This window comes from Erinaceus europaeus, chromosome 9 (genome assembly GCF_950295315.1).
Source record: "Erinaceus europaeus chromosome 9, mEriEur2.1, whole genome shotgun sequence".
In the NCBI taxonomy this organism is placed as follows: domain Eukaryota; kingdom Metazoa; phylum Chordata; class Mammalia; order Eulipotyphla; family Erinaceidae; genus Erinaceus; species Erinaceus europaeus.
Window position 1 is genome coordinate 47,616,588 of NC_080170.1, and position 14,080 is coordinate 47,630,667.

At 39.5% G+C, this 14,080-nt stretch overlaps 1 protein-coding gene across 2 annotated transcripts in view; it reads right to left on the reverse strand.

The window, feature by feature from the left end:
* The window catches only part of TRMT1L (tRNA methyltransferase 1 like), a 38,495-nt gene that overhangs the window by 19,104 nt on the left and 5,311 nt on the right, over window positions 1–14,080 (reverse strand). For both annotated transcript variants that reach the window (XM_007523827.3, XM_060197838.1), the window contains exons 2-6: window positions 11,277–11,387; window positions 8,404–8,517; window positions 4,174–4,238; window positions 1,471–1,600; window positions 670–793 (exon numbers count right to left, since the gene is read on the reverse strand). In XM_007523827.3, coding sequence (XP_007523889.1) covers window positions 670–793; window positions 1,471–1,600; window positions 4,174–4,238; window positions 8,404–8,517; window positions 11,277–11,387 — 544 coding nt within the window. The remainder of the gene's footprint in view (window positions 1–669; window positions 794–1,470; window positions 1,601–4,173; window positions 4,239–8,403; window positions 8,518–11,276; window positions 11,388–14,080) is intronic.

Genomic DNA, 14,080 nt, shown 5'->3' on the forward strand with positions numbered 1-14,080 from the left:
TGTACGTGTGTCCATTCTCACTGAGGTTTGACTATAAGAGTTGACTTTAGAACACTTCCAGGTTAGGATTCTTTTGAGTCCCTAGGTATTTTCCTTCTATCCATCTTTTCCTTCCTTCCTTCCTCTATAAAGAAGTGTTGTTCATTAGGGAGTCAGGCTGTAGTGCAGTGGGTCAAGCACAGGTGGCACAAAGCACAAGGACTGGCCTAAGGATACCAGTTCAAGCCCTGGCTCCCCACCTACAGGGGAATTACTTCAAGCAGTGAAGCAGGTCTGCAGGTATCTATCTTTATCTCCCCGTCTTCCCCCTTCTCTTTCTGTTTCTCTCTGTCCTATCCAACAACAACAACAACAATAATAACTACAACAGTAAAACAACAAGGGCAACAAAAGGGAATAAATATTTTTTAAAAAAGAAGTATTCATTATAAATAATGATTTTTTTTTTAAATTGCCCACAAGAGCGGCAACCTATTTATTATGTTACATAAAGGTAAGTTTGCTTTATTCTCTGAAAAAGAATGTTTGGTATAAAAACAAGAGAAAATGATGATTTTTCATTCTGTATCTAGTTTTTTCAATAAAGCAAAACACAAAAATTAAGAAGGTACAGTTGTCATAATCTGAAACATCCCATAGCCCCTCGCCCCTTATATAAACTTCTCTTACCGATTTAGTTTCATTTTGGGATTAAAATAGGAATCTGTTTTCTGAGGTACAGAATAGTTAGGACACACTTGTACATCTGTGTCTGACTCTTTCAAAATTTCATTAGGTGGTTTAGCAGCAGAAGCTAAGATTAAAAAAAAAAAAAAGATTTTCAATGAAATATCAAATAACTCCAAACAAAACAATATACATTTGGAAGGATACTGTTTTTTTCTTACACTATCTTGTGTTAACCAGTTGAGTAGAAACAACAAGATTCAGAGAGAAGTTAACTGATTATACACAATAGATGTTATAGGGTATTTAAGTTTCTGTCATTCAGGATAATAAATGATCTTTTTTTATCTCACTCTATGCCCCTTTCTTATTATTCATAAGTTTGCAGGAGCCACTACCATAATACAACCTTCCATGAAGACATCTTTATGGTGTGGGGAAGGAAAGAGATTAGCATAATAGTTATATAAGACTTTCATGCCTGAGACTTTGAAGTTTCTGCTTCAATCTCCTGCACCACCATATGCCAGACCTGAGGAGTGCTTTGGATAATGTTGATAATAATGCTAATAATAATAATAACTCTAACTTAAATTTATCAGTTGCCTTTTAAGATCCAGTTATGACATACATAAGTTAAATTGAGGGCAGGTGGATATTCAGGGCCTCACAAAAAGAAAATGAAATCTGAGGTTACAGATTATTAGTTAAAAAAATAAATAAGTGATTTGATTAAATCACTTTGTTACCTGCCATACATTTAAGAAGGCTAATTGGATCATTATTTGAGACTGCTCCACTTACCAGCAATATACCGGGACTTAGTCTCCCCTTTGTTCACATGGCGCCTAACATGTCCCAGCATATCGGTCCTTCTGGAGATTGTTGCTGAACAAATGATACAATGATAATGGGCGCCCATTTTACTGGATATCTATCAAACAGAGTATTTCATTTAAATATATAAATAAATCATTAAGACAATGAAATAGAAATTTATTTAGGGTTGCAAATGTACGTATGTCAGTGTGTCTGGGGTCTGATGATAGAGAAAAAGTATTAATTTTGCTATGTGACTTTACTTCTTTACCTATATTTACATTTGCTTTTTAATCTTACTTTACAATAGGCCACAAACTAGATTTCCCAGTTTTTTCCACTCAACCTAATCAGCAAGTAACTTTACCTTATTTTATATTAAAAATAAAGACACAGAATCAGTATAGTGTTAGCAGCAGTGTACTGGTTGTTAGTTATCTGCTCTTTTTTTTATTAATTTTCTTTTTTTAGTGTTTTTTATATTTACTTATTTATTGGTTAGAGACAGTCAGAAATCGAGAGGGAAGGGGAGGTAGAGAGACAGAGACACCTGCAGCCCTGCTTTACCACTCACAAAGCTTTTCCCCTGCAGGTGGGGACTGGGGGCTTGAACCTTGGTCCTTGTGCACTCAGCCAGGTGTGCCACCACTGGGCCCCGTTATCTGCTCTCTAAGGCAATAAAATCCTGGTTGGTAGTGTCTGAATTTTCTATTGTTTACTATACCATGACTAATTGCAAGATACAAATGGGACATCACTGAACATAAATTTGCTAAGAGCTAAGCATTATTATACCTAAGAGCAATGACACCACACAGATGTAATACAAATAATGTAAGAAACCTAGATATTAATAAAATATAGTTAAATAATTAGAAGTACTGGGTTTTAAGAATTCATTACTCTCATTTTTCATGTAACTTCTTGGGTTTTAAGTTTTTATGGATGGACATATTTAGTAACCAGCTTTCAAGATTTTTAGAAGAACCAAGCAAAGTCTAAACTCAATCTTGGATGTTATCAAAATAATGAAAAGTCTATTTTCCCAAGTAAAAATGTTTTCCCTTTAGCAGCCTGGGAGATGGCATAGTGGTAAAGTGTTAGGCTCTTAAGCATGAGGTCCAAAGTTTGATATCCATCACTGTAGATGCTACAGTGATGTTCTGATTCCTTTCCATATATATATACTTTTTAATTCACCCTAGCTTCTCCTTTAACTGAGAACAGAAAGACTCATTCTTAGTTTTTATGTTGTTTTACTCTTGGTACTTCTATCTTCTTACTTATATGTAATGTTAAAGTAAGGAGAGTATAGTCAAGAGTACTGCACAAAGTTCCCTGTGGAACTGTGGTTATCACATTCAAAGCCTCTTGGACAGAGTTGATAGACCAAGCACTGTTCCAACTACTGCTGCTTATGAAATGCTTGGCTTTCTCCCCCAAGAACTTTAAATTGTAGTAGCCTGAAAGACAAATAAATTTAATGAGAACTGAGTAAGCTAATATGCATTCATATTAGTTTTATATATTTTCTCATTTCTTCCCCAATTGTCAATACTAAAAATGAGGATGTTCATTTATAAGAAAAATAATTAAGTTTTCAGAAAAGTTGATCCTGTTCTTTGACCAACTAAAAGGAAGAAAACAGGGAGAATGAGTGTATGAATCCACACATGCTAAGACATATACTACATCACAGAGATTAAAAGCTATTACTACGTGATTAAAAGTTATTGTAAAATTTAAAATATTGGAGGGCCGGGTGGTAGCAAATCAGATTAAGTACACATGGTGCAAAGCGCAAAGACCCGTGCGTAGGGCTCCCTGGTCAATCCCCCGGCTCCCCACCTGCAGGGGGTCGCTTCATAAGCAGTGAAGCAGGTCTACAGGTGTGTATCTTTCTCTTCCCCTGTCTTCCCCTCCTCCTCAATTTCTTTCTGTCCTATCCAACCACAATGACAGAAGCAACAATAACAACAACAATAAACAACAAAGGCAACAAAATGGAAAAAATAACCTCTAAGAGCAGTGGATTTGTAGTGCAGGTACCAAGCCCCAACAAAAACCCTGGAGGCAAAAAAAAAAAAAAGTTTTTAATTGCTTCCTATTCCCCGGTCCCCACCTGCATGGGGAAAGCTTTGAGAGTGGTGAAATATGGCTGCAGGTGTCTCTTGAGTCTCTCACCTTCTCTACCGCTCCCTCCCCTCTCGATTTCTGGCTGTCTATCCAGTAAATAAAGATTAAAAAACAATTGCTTCCTATTTAAATTCTTTTAAAAATATATTTATTTATTCCTTTCATTGCCCTTGTTGTTTTATTGTTGTTGTTGATGTCGTCGTGGTTGGATAGGACAGAGAGAAATGGAGAGAGGAGGGGAAGACAGAGAAGGGGAGAGAAAGATAGACACCTGCAGACCTGCTTCACCACCTGTGAAGCGACCCCTCTGCAGGTGGGGAGCCAGGGGCTCGAACCAGGATCCTTACACTGGTCCTTGTGCTTTGGGCCACCTGCGCTTAACCCATTGCGCTGCCACCCGACTCCCCCTATTTAAATTCTTGATTCCACAACTAGTAGATGGGCTAATTTTCCTTGAATACTACAGCAATTTATCTGAAGTTAAAACTATAAAATGAAAAGCTCAACACAGTAATTCCTTCAACTTAGAAAAGACTCTCAACATCTGATTACCTGTTCTCCAATGATGTTTGGTTTCACTGGTCGACAAGGTAAGTGACAGATGCACATCCTGTAACCTAGAATGAAGAATAGGTGGCTGGGCTGTTATATCACTATTTCTTAAGAATTTGAGCACCATTAAAATGTATTATGAAGTGACGCAATGGATAAAGCACTGGACTCTCAAGCATGAGGTCCTGAGTTCAACCCCCAGCAGTGCATGTACCGGTGTGATGTCTGGTTCTTTCTCTCGCCTCCTGTCATTCTCATAAATAAATAAATAAATATCTTTAAAAATGTATTATGAAATTTTGTTTTATAAGGATGATTGGATTTTTTTTTTTCCTTTTTACCAGAGCACTGCTCAGCTCAGGCTTATAATGCTGATGGGGGTTGAACCTGAAACCTTAGAGCCTCAGTCATGAGGGTCTCTGCATAAACATTATGCTATCAACTCCTGCCTGATTAATTTATTTAAATGAGATTGCTTTAGATATATACAGCTGTTACACAAGATTTAGTACAACATGAAAGCAAACAGAGGAGATCAAGGTTCAAATTCTGGTTCTGCCATGACTACTCATGTTATGATGGCTTAGTCATTTAGCTCCTTTGGGACTCAATTTCTTTCTTTCTTTTTTTAATTTTCTTTTATTTATTGGAGACAACCATAAATTAAGAGGAAGGGGGAGATAGAGAGGGAGAGAGACAGAGAGACACCTGCAGCACTGCTTCACCACTTGTGAAGCTTCCCCTCTGCAGGTGGGAACTGGGGGCTTGAACCTGGGTTCTTGTGCATTGTAATACATGCGCTTAACCAGGTGAGCCACTGGGCCCCAGGACTCAATTTCATCATCTATTCTTTACCATTGCGACTTTTTCCATAGATGTTCCCCCCATCTTGGACTTTATGCTACATCTTCCATTATCCATGTTTCCTTTCATTTATAACGGGGCACTAAGTTCTCTTGCTATTCTTCCTGATCTTTACAGATTTTTCACTTCTTTTTATTGATTCTTCTGATCCCCAGGAAAGGCACTGCCTGGGGTAGATGCTTCTATTAATTTTAGGTTTAAAAAGATTTCACAAATTACTTTCCAAAAATTCGATAGTAATTTATTGTCTCAGAATCTAATGAGAATTCACTGTCTCTATGTAGTCTCTTAGATTGCTAAGATCTTGGTTTCTTTTTTGTATCAACATTTTTTGCTTATTTTTTAAAAAATATTTATTCTCAGGGGAGGGGGTGGGATATGGAGATTGGGTGGTGGGAATTGTGTGGAATTGTACCCCTCCTACCCTACGGTTTTGTTAATTAATACTTTCTTAAATTAAAAAAAATATTTATGGGAGTCAGGCTATAGCACAATGGGTTAAGCGCAGGTGGCGCTAAGCTCAAGGATCGGCGTCAGGATCCCAGTTTGAGCCCCCGGCTCCCCACCTGCAGGCAGGTCCCTTCACAGGCGGTGAAGCAGGTCTGCAGGTGTCTGTCTTTCTCTCCCCCTCGCTGTCTTCCCCTCCTCTCTCCATTTCTCTCTGTCCTATCCAACAACAACAATATCAATAATAACTACAACAATAAAACAACAAGGGCAACAAAAGGGAATAAATAAATAAAATAAAATATAAAAAAAAATTTAAAAAAATATTTATTCTCTTTTGTTACCCTTGTTTTATTGTTGTAGTTATTGATGTCGTCGTTGTTGGAGAGGACAGAGAGAAATGGAGAGAGGAGGGGAAGACAGAGAGGGGGAGAGAAAGACAGACACCTGCAGACCTGCTTCACCACTTGTGAAGCGACTCCACTGCAGATGGGGAGCCGGGGGCTCGAACCAGGATCCTTATCCTGGTCCTTGTTTTTTTTTTTTTTTTTCTTCCCTGTAGGCTATGGGAGCCTGAGGGCTTTTAAACTATCAATAGGCTTCTTAGCTTAAGCACTGACTCCTGACCAAGAGATAAAGCAGGGTGTGGCAGAGATAATCCAGTGGTTATACAAAGAGACTTTCACAGCCCCTCAGCTATGCCACCGAGGTATAGGTCTTCTCCTGAGTTTCCTGGTTAGATCTCTGTCCCCTGGTGTCCCTCCCTGTCGCTGCTCCAGATTCTGAGGGTAGTAGCAATGGAGACTCAGAATTGCACTTGGTGAGTCTCTGGGGAGTCCTCTCCTCCCTTCAGCTGTCCCCTTGTTGGTGGAGCAGACTGGAGGTGGTGTCTCAACTGATAAACTGCTGAACTGTTAGCAGTCACTTAATCTCTCCTTAGGCTCCTCTCTCCTCTCTGTCACCAGCCACACGTGTTTGTACTCACCGGTGATTTACTGGGTTCCTGTGGTCATTCTAGTCCTGTCTTGTTTCGGTCCCGGGTGGTCTCCTTTGGTATTCCTAGTATCCTGGTCCTTGTGCTTTGTGCCACTTGTGCTTAACCCGCTGCGCTACTGCCTGACTCCCTATTTTGCTTATTTCTGGTCACCACCAGGGCTTCACTGCTCTAGGTTGACTTTTTTTCAGATAGAGAAATAGAGACAGAGACGGAGGGGCTAGGGGGGAGGAGGGCAAGAAAACACCACTCCACAAAATCCTACTCCCATATGGTGGAAGCTAAGCTTAAACCTAGTTTACATGTATGACAAAGCAGGTGCACTATCCTGTGGCTATTTTCCTACCTCATTCTAAAGATTTATGCACTTAATTTATTAAAGAACTTATTTATTAACATGAGAGAGACAGTGAGAACCAGGGTACATAACTCTGGTACATAATGATGCTGGGGATTACACTCAGAATGTAATGACTTTAAGTCCAAATCTCTAATCACTGTGTCACCTCCTGGGCCATCACACCTAATAGGTAACTTTATTCATTCCTTTCTCTGAAGTACTCTACTTATGTGTGTCATCTTGTATGACTGGTATGTCTTCCCCTCCTAATTTTCTAGGGTAAAGCAGGACTATGAATAGTTTTTACTAACTCTAGTTGCTTACTTAAGCCATTAGCAGAAAACAAGTGATTTTTAGTTTTCCAGAATTCATACCAATGTTTTTTACTAAAATCTCTATACTTTCAAAAATGTGTAAAATGAAAGCTGTTTTAATACAAAAGGAAAGGAATAACTTATTTTTGTAATTTTTTTTTGGTTTTAATTTATTGGATGAAGACAGACAGAAATTGAGAGGGGAGGGCATAATAGAGAAGGGAAAGAGACAAGAGAGACACCTGCAGCACTGCTTCACCATTCGCAAAGCTTTCCCCCTGCAGATGGGGACTGGGAGCTTGAGCCTGGGTCTTTGTGCATTGCAACATATGTGTCTAAGCAGGTGCGTCAAAAAGTATAACTTATTAAAACATTGCTCAATAAGTCATATAGACCACAAGCCAAGCAGAGTACCCAATACAGATGCTTAGCAAATGTTCACATTTATGTTATAATTACCCAGTGCCTAGAGAGCTCTATGGTGCTTTAACAAATACATTAAACAGGAGTCATCAGAGCTGGAAAAACAGCATAATGGTTATGCAAAAGGTTTTCATACTTGAGGCTCTGAGGTCCCAGGTTCAATCCCAAGTACTACCATATGCCAGAACTAAGCAGTGCTGTGTGTCTCTCTATACCTCAATAAAGACAAAAATCAAAGTAAATTATTTCTTACAGGGAGTCTTTTTTTTATTTTTTAATTCTTTTTTTTAACTTTATTTATTTATTATTGGGTAGAGACAGAAATTGACAGGAAAGGAAGACAGAGATGGAGAAAGACAGAGAGACACCTGCAGCCCTGTTTCACCACTCGTGAAGCTTTTCCCCTGCAGGTGGGGACCAGGGGCTTGATCCCGTGTCCTTGTGCACTGTAGTGTGTGCACTTAACCAGGTGAGCCACCGCCTGATCCCACAGGGAGTCTTTAAACTGAAAATATTTAGTAATGTTCACAAAAATTTTCCAAACTTCTATTAGATCCTTTATTTATGGCATTATATTTATTTACATACTGGATAGAAGCAACCAGAAATTGAGAGGGAAGGGTGTGATAGATAGGGTGAGAGACAGAGAGACACCTGCAACACTGCTTCACCATTTAGAAAGCTTTCCCCCTGCAGGTGGGGGGGGGGGGACCAGGGACTCGAACCCGGGTCCTTGTGAATTGCAACATGTGTGCTCAACTAGGTGTGCCACCACCGGACCTCCTTCTATTAGGTCTTAAATTTCGTTTACATCACTTTTTTTTTTTAGCCAAGCACAAAATACTGACCTTCAAATTCAACTGAGACTTTCCAGTGTAAATTTTGAAGGTGACGGCGAAGTTTGTGACTATTACAAGCTCTGAATTTTTCCTTAGGGCATAATGGACAAATCTGTCTGTTTCCTGAAAAATAAAGATATAGAGGATATAATAACAAATATCCCCACCCTCACCCCTAGCTCCACACATATACTTCTTAATGTCTTCCTTAACATGAGAGACCTGTCTCAGAACGCGGTTTAGATTAAGTTTTAGTACTTACGTCAAGGATTGTGTTTTGACATTAAAAGTCTCTTTTTTAGAGGGAGGCAGGGAGGGAAGAAGGAACACAAACAGGGCACAGATGCTTCCCTCAATGTAGTAGGGGCCAGGTTCGAAACTGGGTAGGTAGTCCACATGACACAGCAGCACACTATTCCAGTGAGCTATCTGCTAGCCCAAAAGTCTCCTTTCTACAGTTAGGATGAGGAAGAACAAAACGCCAGTAATGGTCAAGTCAAAATGCCTGTCAGAGAGGACAGCACCCTATACAGTGGACAGGGAAAACAGCTGTCACACTCCAAGAAAGACAGAAGTTAGGGACAGACTATATATAGGTATACCTGCTGTGTTCCTCTTCTGTTGTGGTTGCAACAGGTGGAGTTAGAAAAAGGATAAAAGAAGACCAGGTAGATAGAATTCAAAAGAGCTGCTCTTCTGAAGCTGGATTCTTGGTTACAACCACTGCTATCTATTACTGAAATTTTTAAGTTCTTTCTTCTTATTCACACATTTACTAAAAGATTTCGGGTCATCAAAACAAGTCATATTTCATCAGAGATGCAGTATATCTCAAAACTTGCACAGTGTATAAAAAATTAAGATCTTACAACTCTGCTGTAAAGTAATAAAAGCATATAGCAATAACTCATTTAGTATTAAACTTTATTTTATTTGTTATGACAAAGAGAAATTTAAGAGGGAAGAGGGAGAGAGACAGACACTTGCTGACCTGCTTCACTACTATGAAGCTTTCCCCCTACAAGTGGGGACTGGGGGCTTGAATCCAGGTCCTTGAGCATTGTAACATGCACCACCACCTGGCCCCACAATTAATTTCTCCTTTCTTTATCCTTCCTTATTTTCTTCATTCTTTTCTTTCTTTCTTTCATTTCTCTTTTCTTTTTTTTCACCAGAGCACTGATCAGCTCTGGCTAATGGTGGTACGGTGTGGGACTATGTGAAAGCTTGGCAGAGCTTAGGGAAACTTCCCCCATCCTTGGATGGACGTCTGGAAAGACACCCCCTTGTTAGCCTCTCTCATAGAGATGAGCCAAGAGGAAAAGTCTCCTGGACTCAGTTTCCCCTTGTTAGACTCTCAAGCTCACAGAAATCTCAGTTTCTCCCTGCTAGCAGCAGGCCACATGGCTGCCTGCTTTAAGGTTCATTCAAAGTTCACAGTCACCCAAAGTTCACACATTCACCTCACTTTTTTTTTTTTCCTCCTCCAGGGTTATTGCTGGGCTCAGTGCCTGCACCATGAATCCACTGCTCCTGGAGGCCATTTTTCCCCCTTTTTGTTGCCCTAGTTGTTGCAGCCTTGTTGCGGTTATTATTGCCATTGTTGATGTTGCTTTGTTGTTGGATAGGACAGAGAGAAATGGAGAGAGGAGGGGAAGACAGAGAGAGAGGGGAGAGAAAGATAGACACCTGCAGACCTCTTCACTGCCCGTGAAGCAACTCCCCTGCAGGTGGGGAGCCGGGGGCTCGAACCGGGATCCTTACACTGGTCCCTGCGCTTTGCGCCACGTGCGCTTAACCCACTGTGCCACCGCCCGACTCCCTCACCTCACTTTTGATCACAAAGGAGAACACACTCCATCAAACACCTCCTCAACACCAGACAGTAACCTCAAAAAACTATTTCCTTATGGTTTTTGATATCTATGATTTACATCAAGCCCTGTTTATCTTCTCTCTATCTCACCCTACTGGTTTAACACCTATGCTTCTCTCAAATGCCTTTAGATAATTAACCTGTTTGTATCATGGAGAATAATTGTCTTGACCTTTATGTATCGCATCAATTCTTGTTATACCAGCCCCCTACTATAAGGGCTAGCTGACCTTTAAGAAACCTGTAATTTCTGATGTATTTGAAAAATGTTTTTTGCTTAACTTTCTATATATACCCAAGCCCACCCCTGAATAAAGCGAATGTTCATACCAGAATTCTCCCCAAGCCTCTTTCTTTATCACGCAGTTTCTTGAGCTGGTGATAGGGCCTCGGTAAGCTTACCTTCCTGGATGGAGCCACTCCACGTGAGCCCCAGCAGTACGGGGGATTGAACCTGGGACTTCTGAGATTCTGTTATGAGTGTCTCTTTGCATAACCATTATGCTATATACCCCTGCCCCGCTTAATTTTTCTAATACTCTGTCTTCTTTTATTTGAAAAAATACAAATTCCTACATTATCTGAGATACCACTTGGGAAGATTTCTGTTACGATCAAATGCAATTCCTAACTTATAGGATATACAGTCTTTTCTACAATCATTGTGACTATAATTCCCTTTGTAGCTGTAATGTATTCCCATAGCACTGTTGTATACAGAAATCTATCAACTTCCTGAATAAAATGTTTTTACTTGGGGAGGGAATGGGAGGGGGAAATAGCATAATGGTTATGCAAAGAGACTCTCATGCTGAAGCTCCGAAGTCCTAGGTTCAATCCCCCATACCATCATAAGCCAGAGCTGATCAGTGCTGGGGGGGGGGTCCCCTACTTGACTACTGAAACAGTTCATTAAAAATAAAGTCAATTCTTACCAAATCTTCACGCACTAAAAAATGAAAAACAACTAGAAATTAAGAAAACACATTCAGAACATGACAAATACCTGCATTAAGATTATCTGAGTTCAAGGAACTGGCAGAGTCAAAATCTCCTTCCATTAAGAAAGTTAATTTCTCTAGATCAGCAAGTTGCCTTTGAATTGAGATGTGTCTCTCTGAAAGAAAAATTCAAAGAGTTGTCAATAAAAGATTATGCTTTAGGACTAGAGACATAGCATAGTGGTTATGCAAAAAGACATGCATGCTCAAGGTGCCAAAGGTCAGTTCACTCTCCAGCACCACTATAAACTGGAGTTTTAATAGTCTTTTAAATAGTCTATACTCTACTGCTACTGTTACTTGATCATAGTACAAAGTACATAGTACAAGTACATAGTACAAAGTTTTAATAGTCTGCTTTAATAGTCTATACTCTACTTGTACTGTTACTTGATCATAGTACAAAGAAGTTAACCCTTTATTTTCTGTTACTTACGGTCCTAGTACTTATATGGTAAATACTGCAGTAATTCAGGCTGAGAATATGAGATAGTAATACTTATGTGAGTAGGTTATGCAATTTGGAACCTAAGTCTTTATAAAGCATTCTGTTCTTCATACTCCACCATCCTGCTTATTTGTTTACTCCTGGTAATGTGTGGTTTGTTTCTCCCTACAAAGGAGCAATAGGAAAGCAAGGGTTATGCCTTATTAATCTTTGTAATGCCAAGAGTCTAATGTAGCAACGTGCATTCCATAGTCCCTAAGGCCTCCTAAATATATTTTGAAAAGTTTATTTATTTATTTATTTATGAGAGAGAGAGAGAACACCAGAGCTCGAGTATATGTGATGACAGGGATCAAACTTGGAATTTCATGCTTGAGAATCAAACAATAAAAAATAATTTTGAAGGGCTGAGTGACAGTGCACTGTTGAATGTGTATGGTAGGATGTGCAAGGACCAGATTCAAATCCCTGGTCCCCTGTTGCAGGGAACTTCATGAGCAATGAAACAATGGAGGAAACTTCATGAGCAATGAAGCAATATTGCAGATGTCTGTCTTTCTCCTTCTCTATCTCCCCTTGCCTCTCAATTTCTCTCTGTCATATCCAAAAAAATAGGTAAATAAACATTAAAACATAATTTTGAAAGATCAGTATCAGAGACCGGGTCATGACATACCTGGTAGAGTGTGCACACTACATTGTGCAAGGACTTGGGTTCAAGCCCCCAGTCTCCACCTGAAGGGGGAAAGTTTCACAAGGGGTGAAGCAATGCTGCAGGTCTCTCTCTCTCTCTCTCTCCCTATGTCTATCTTCCCTATCATTTTCTACCTCTAGCCAATAAATAACTTTTTTTCAATAATTTGTGATATTGTCTAAGTCAGGAAATTTTGTAATTAAATTCAGTACTTGCAGACATTCCTGTGCAAGTTTATCAAATAACAAATATTTATTTATTTTTATATTTACTTATTCCCTTTTGTTGCCCTTGTTGTTTTATTGTTGTAGTTATTACTGTTGTTATTGATGTTGTTGCTGCTGGATAGGACAGAAATGGAGAGAGGAGGGGAAGACAGAAAGGGGGAGAGAAAGACACTTGCAGAGCTACTTCACCGCTTGTGAAGCGACTCCCCAAATATTTATTTTTAAACAAGAGAGCACAAACTCTTATGCCTATAATTTCTATAACCAGACAAAATTTTTTCACTTTAACTAAAAACTTTACAATGCTAGATGAGAGACTAAGACTCAGGCTTGGGCAAGTCCATGTGTATAAAGCAATCTATTCAATTTGTAATCATAAAGGCATTTGGCTTCCACATTGCAAAGATCTGTGTATATGAAATAAGATTTATAAACTACATAAAGATATGTTTAGGGGGGTTGGGCAGTGGCGCAGTGGGTTAAACGCATGTGGCGCAAAGCGCAGGGACCGGCGTAAGGATCCCGGTTCGAGCCCCCGGCTCCCCACCTGCAGGGGAGTCGCTTCACAGGCGGTGAAGCAGGTCTGCCTGCAGGTGTCTATCTTTCTCTCCCCTTCTCTGTCTTCCCTTCCTCTCTCCATTTCTCTCTGTCCTATCTAACAACGAATTGCGTCAACAAGGGCAATAATAATAACCACAACGAAGCTACAACAAGGGCAACAAAAGGGGGGAAAAAATGGCCTCCAGGAGCGGTGGATTCATGGTGCAGGCACCGAGCCCAGCAATAACCCTGGAGGAGGAAAAAAAAATAATAAAAATAATAATAAAAAATAACAAAATTAAATTAAATTAAAAAAATAAATAAATAAATAAATAAATAAATAAAAAAGAAACAACTATATGGTCAGTGTTACACTTATACAAAAAAGGAAATGTAATATAGAAATTTAATGAGTCAAGTTGTACTTCTATTAAAAAAAAAAAAAAAGATATGTTTATTGAGACCATTCTAACTACTAAGTACAAAAAAAGGAAAAGTGGTCTCTTCCAGGAAAAGTGGTCTCATGGAAGAGAAAACTGAAAAACTCTGGTCTGCTACTGAAGAATACTCAGAAATTTGCTTAAAGAATCGTGATAAGATCGGGACCAGGTGGTGGCGCACCTGGTTAAGTGCACATGTGACAATGAGCATGGACCAGGTTCGGGTCCCAAGTCTGCACCTGCAGGGGGAAAGCTTTGCCAGTGGTGAAGCAGTGTTGCAGGTGTCTCTCTATCTCTCTCTCTCCCTCCCTATCATCCCCTTCCCTCTAGATTTCTGGCTGTCTCTCTCCAATAAGTAAAAGAAAGATTAAAAAAAAAAAAAATAGACCCACAATAAGCTTAGTAAGTACATAAATCACTTGTTGGTTCAAGATAGTTGATGCCTGACAAGATGTACTTC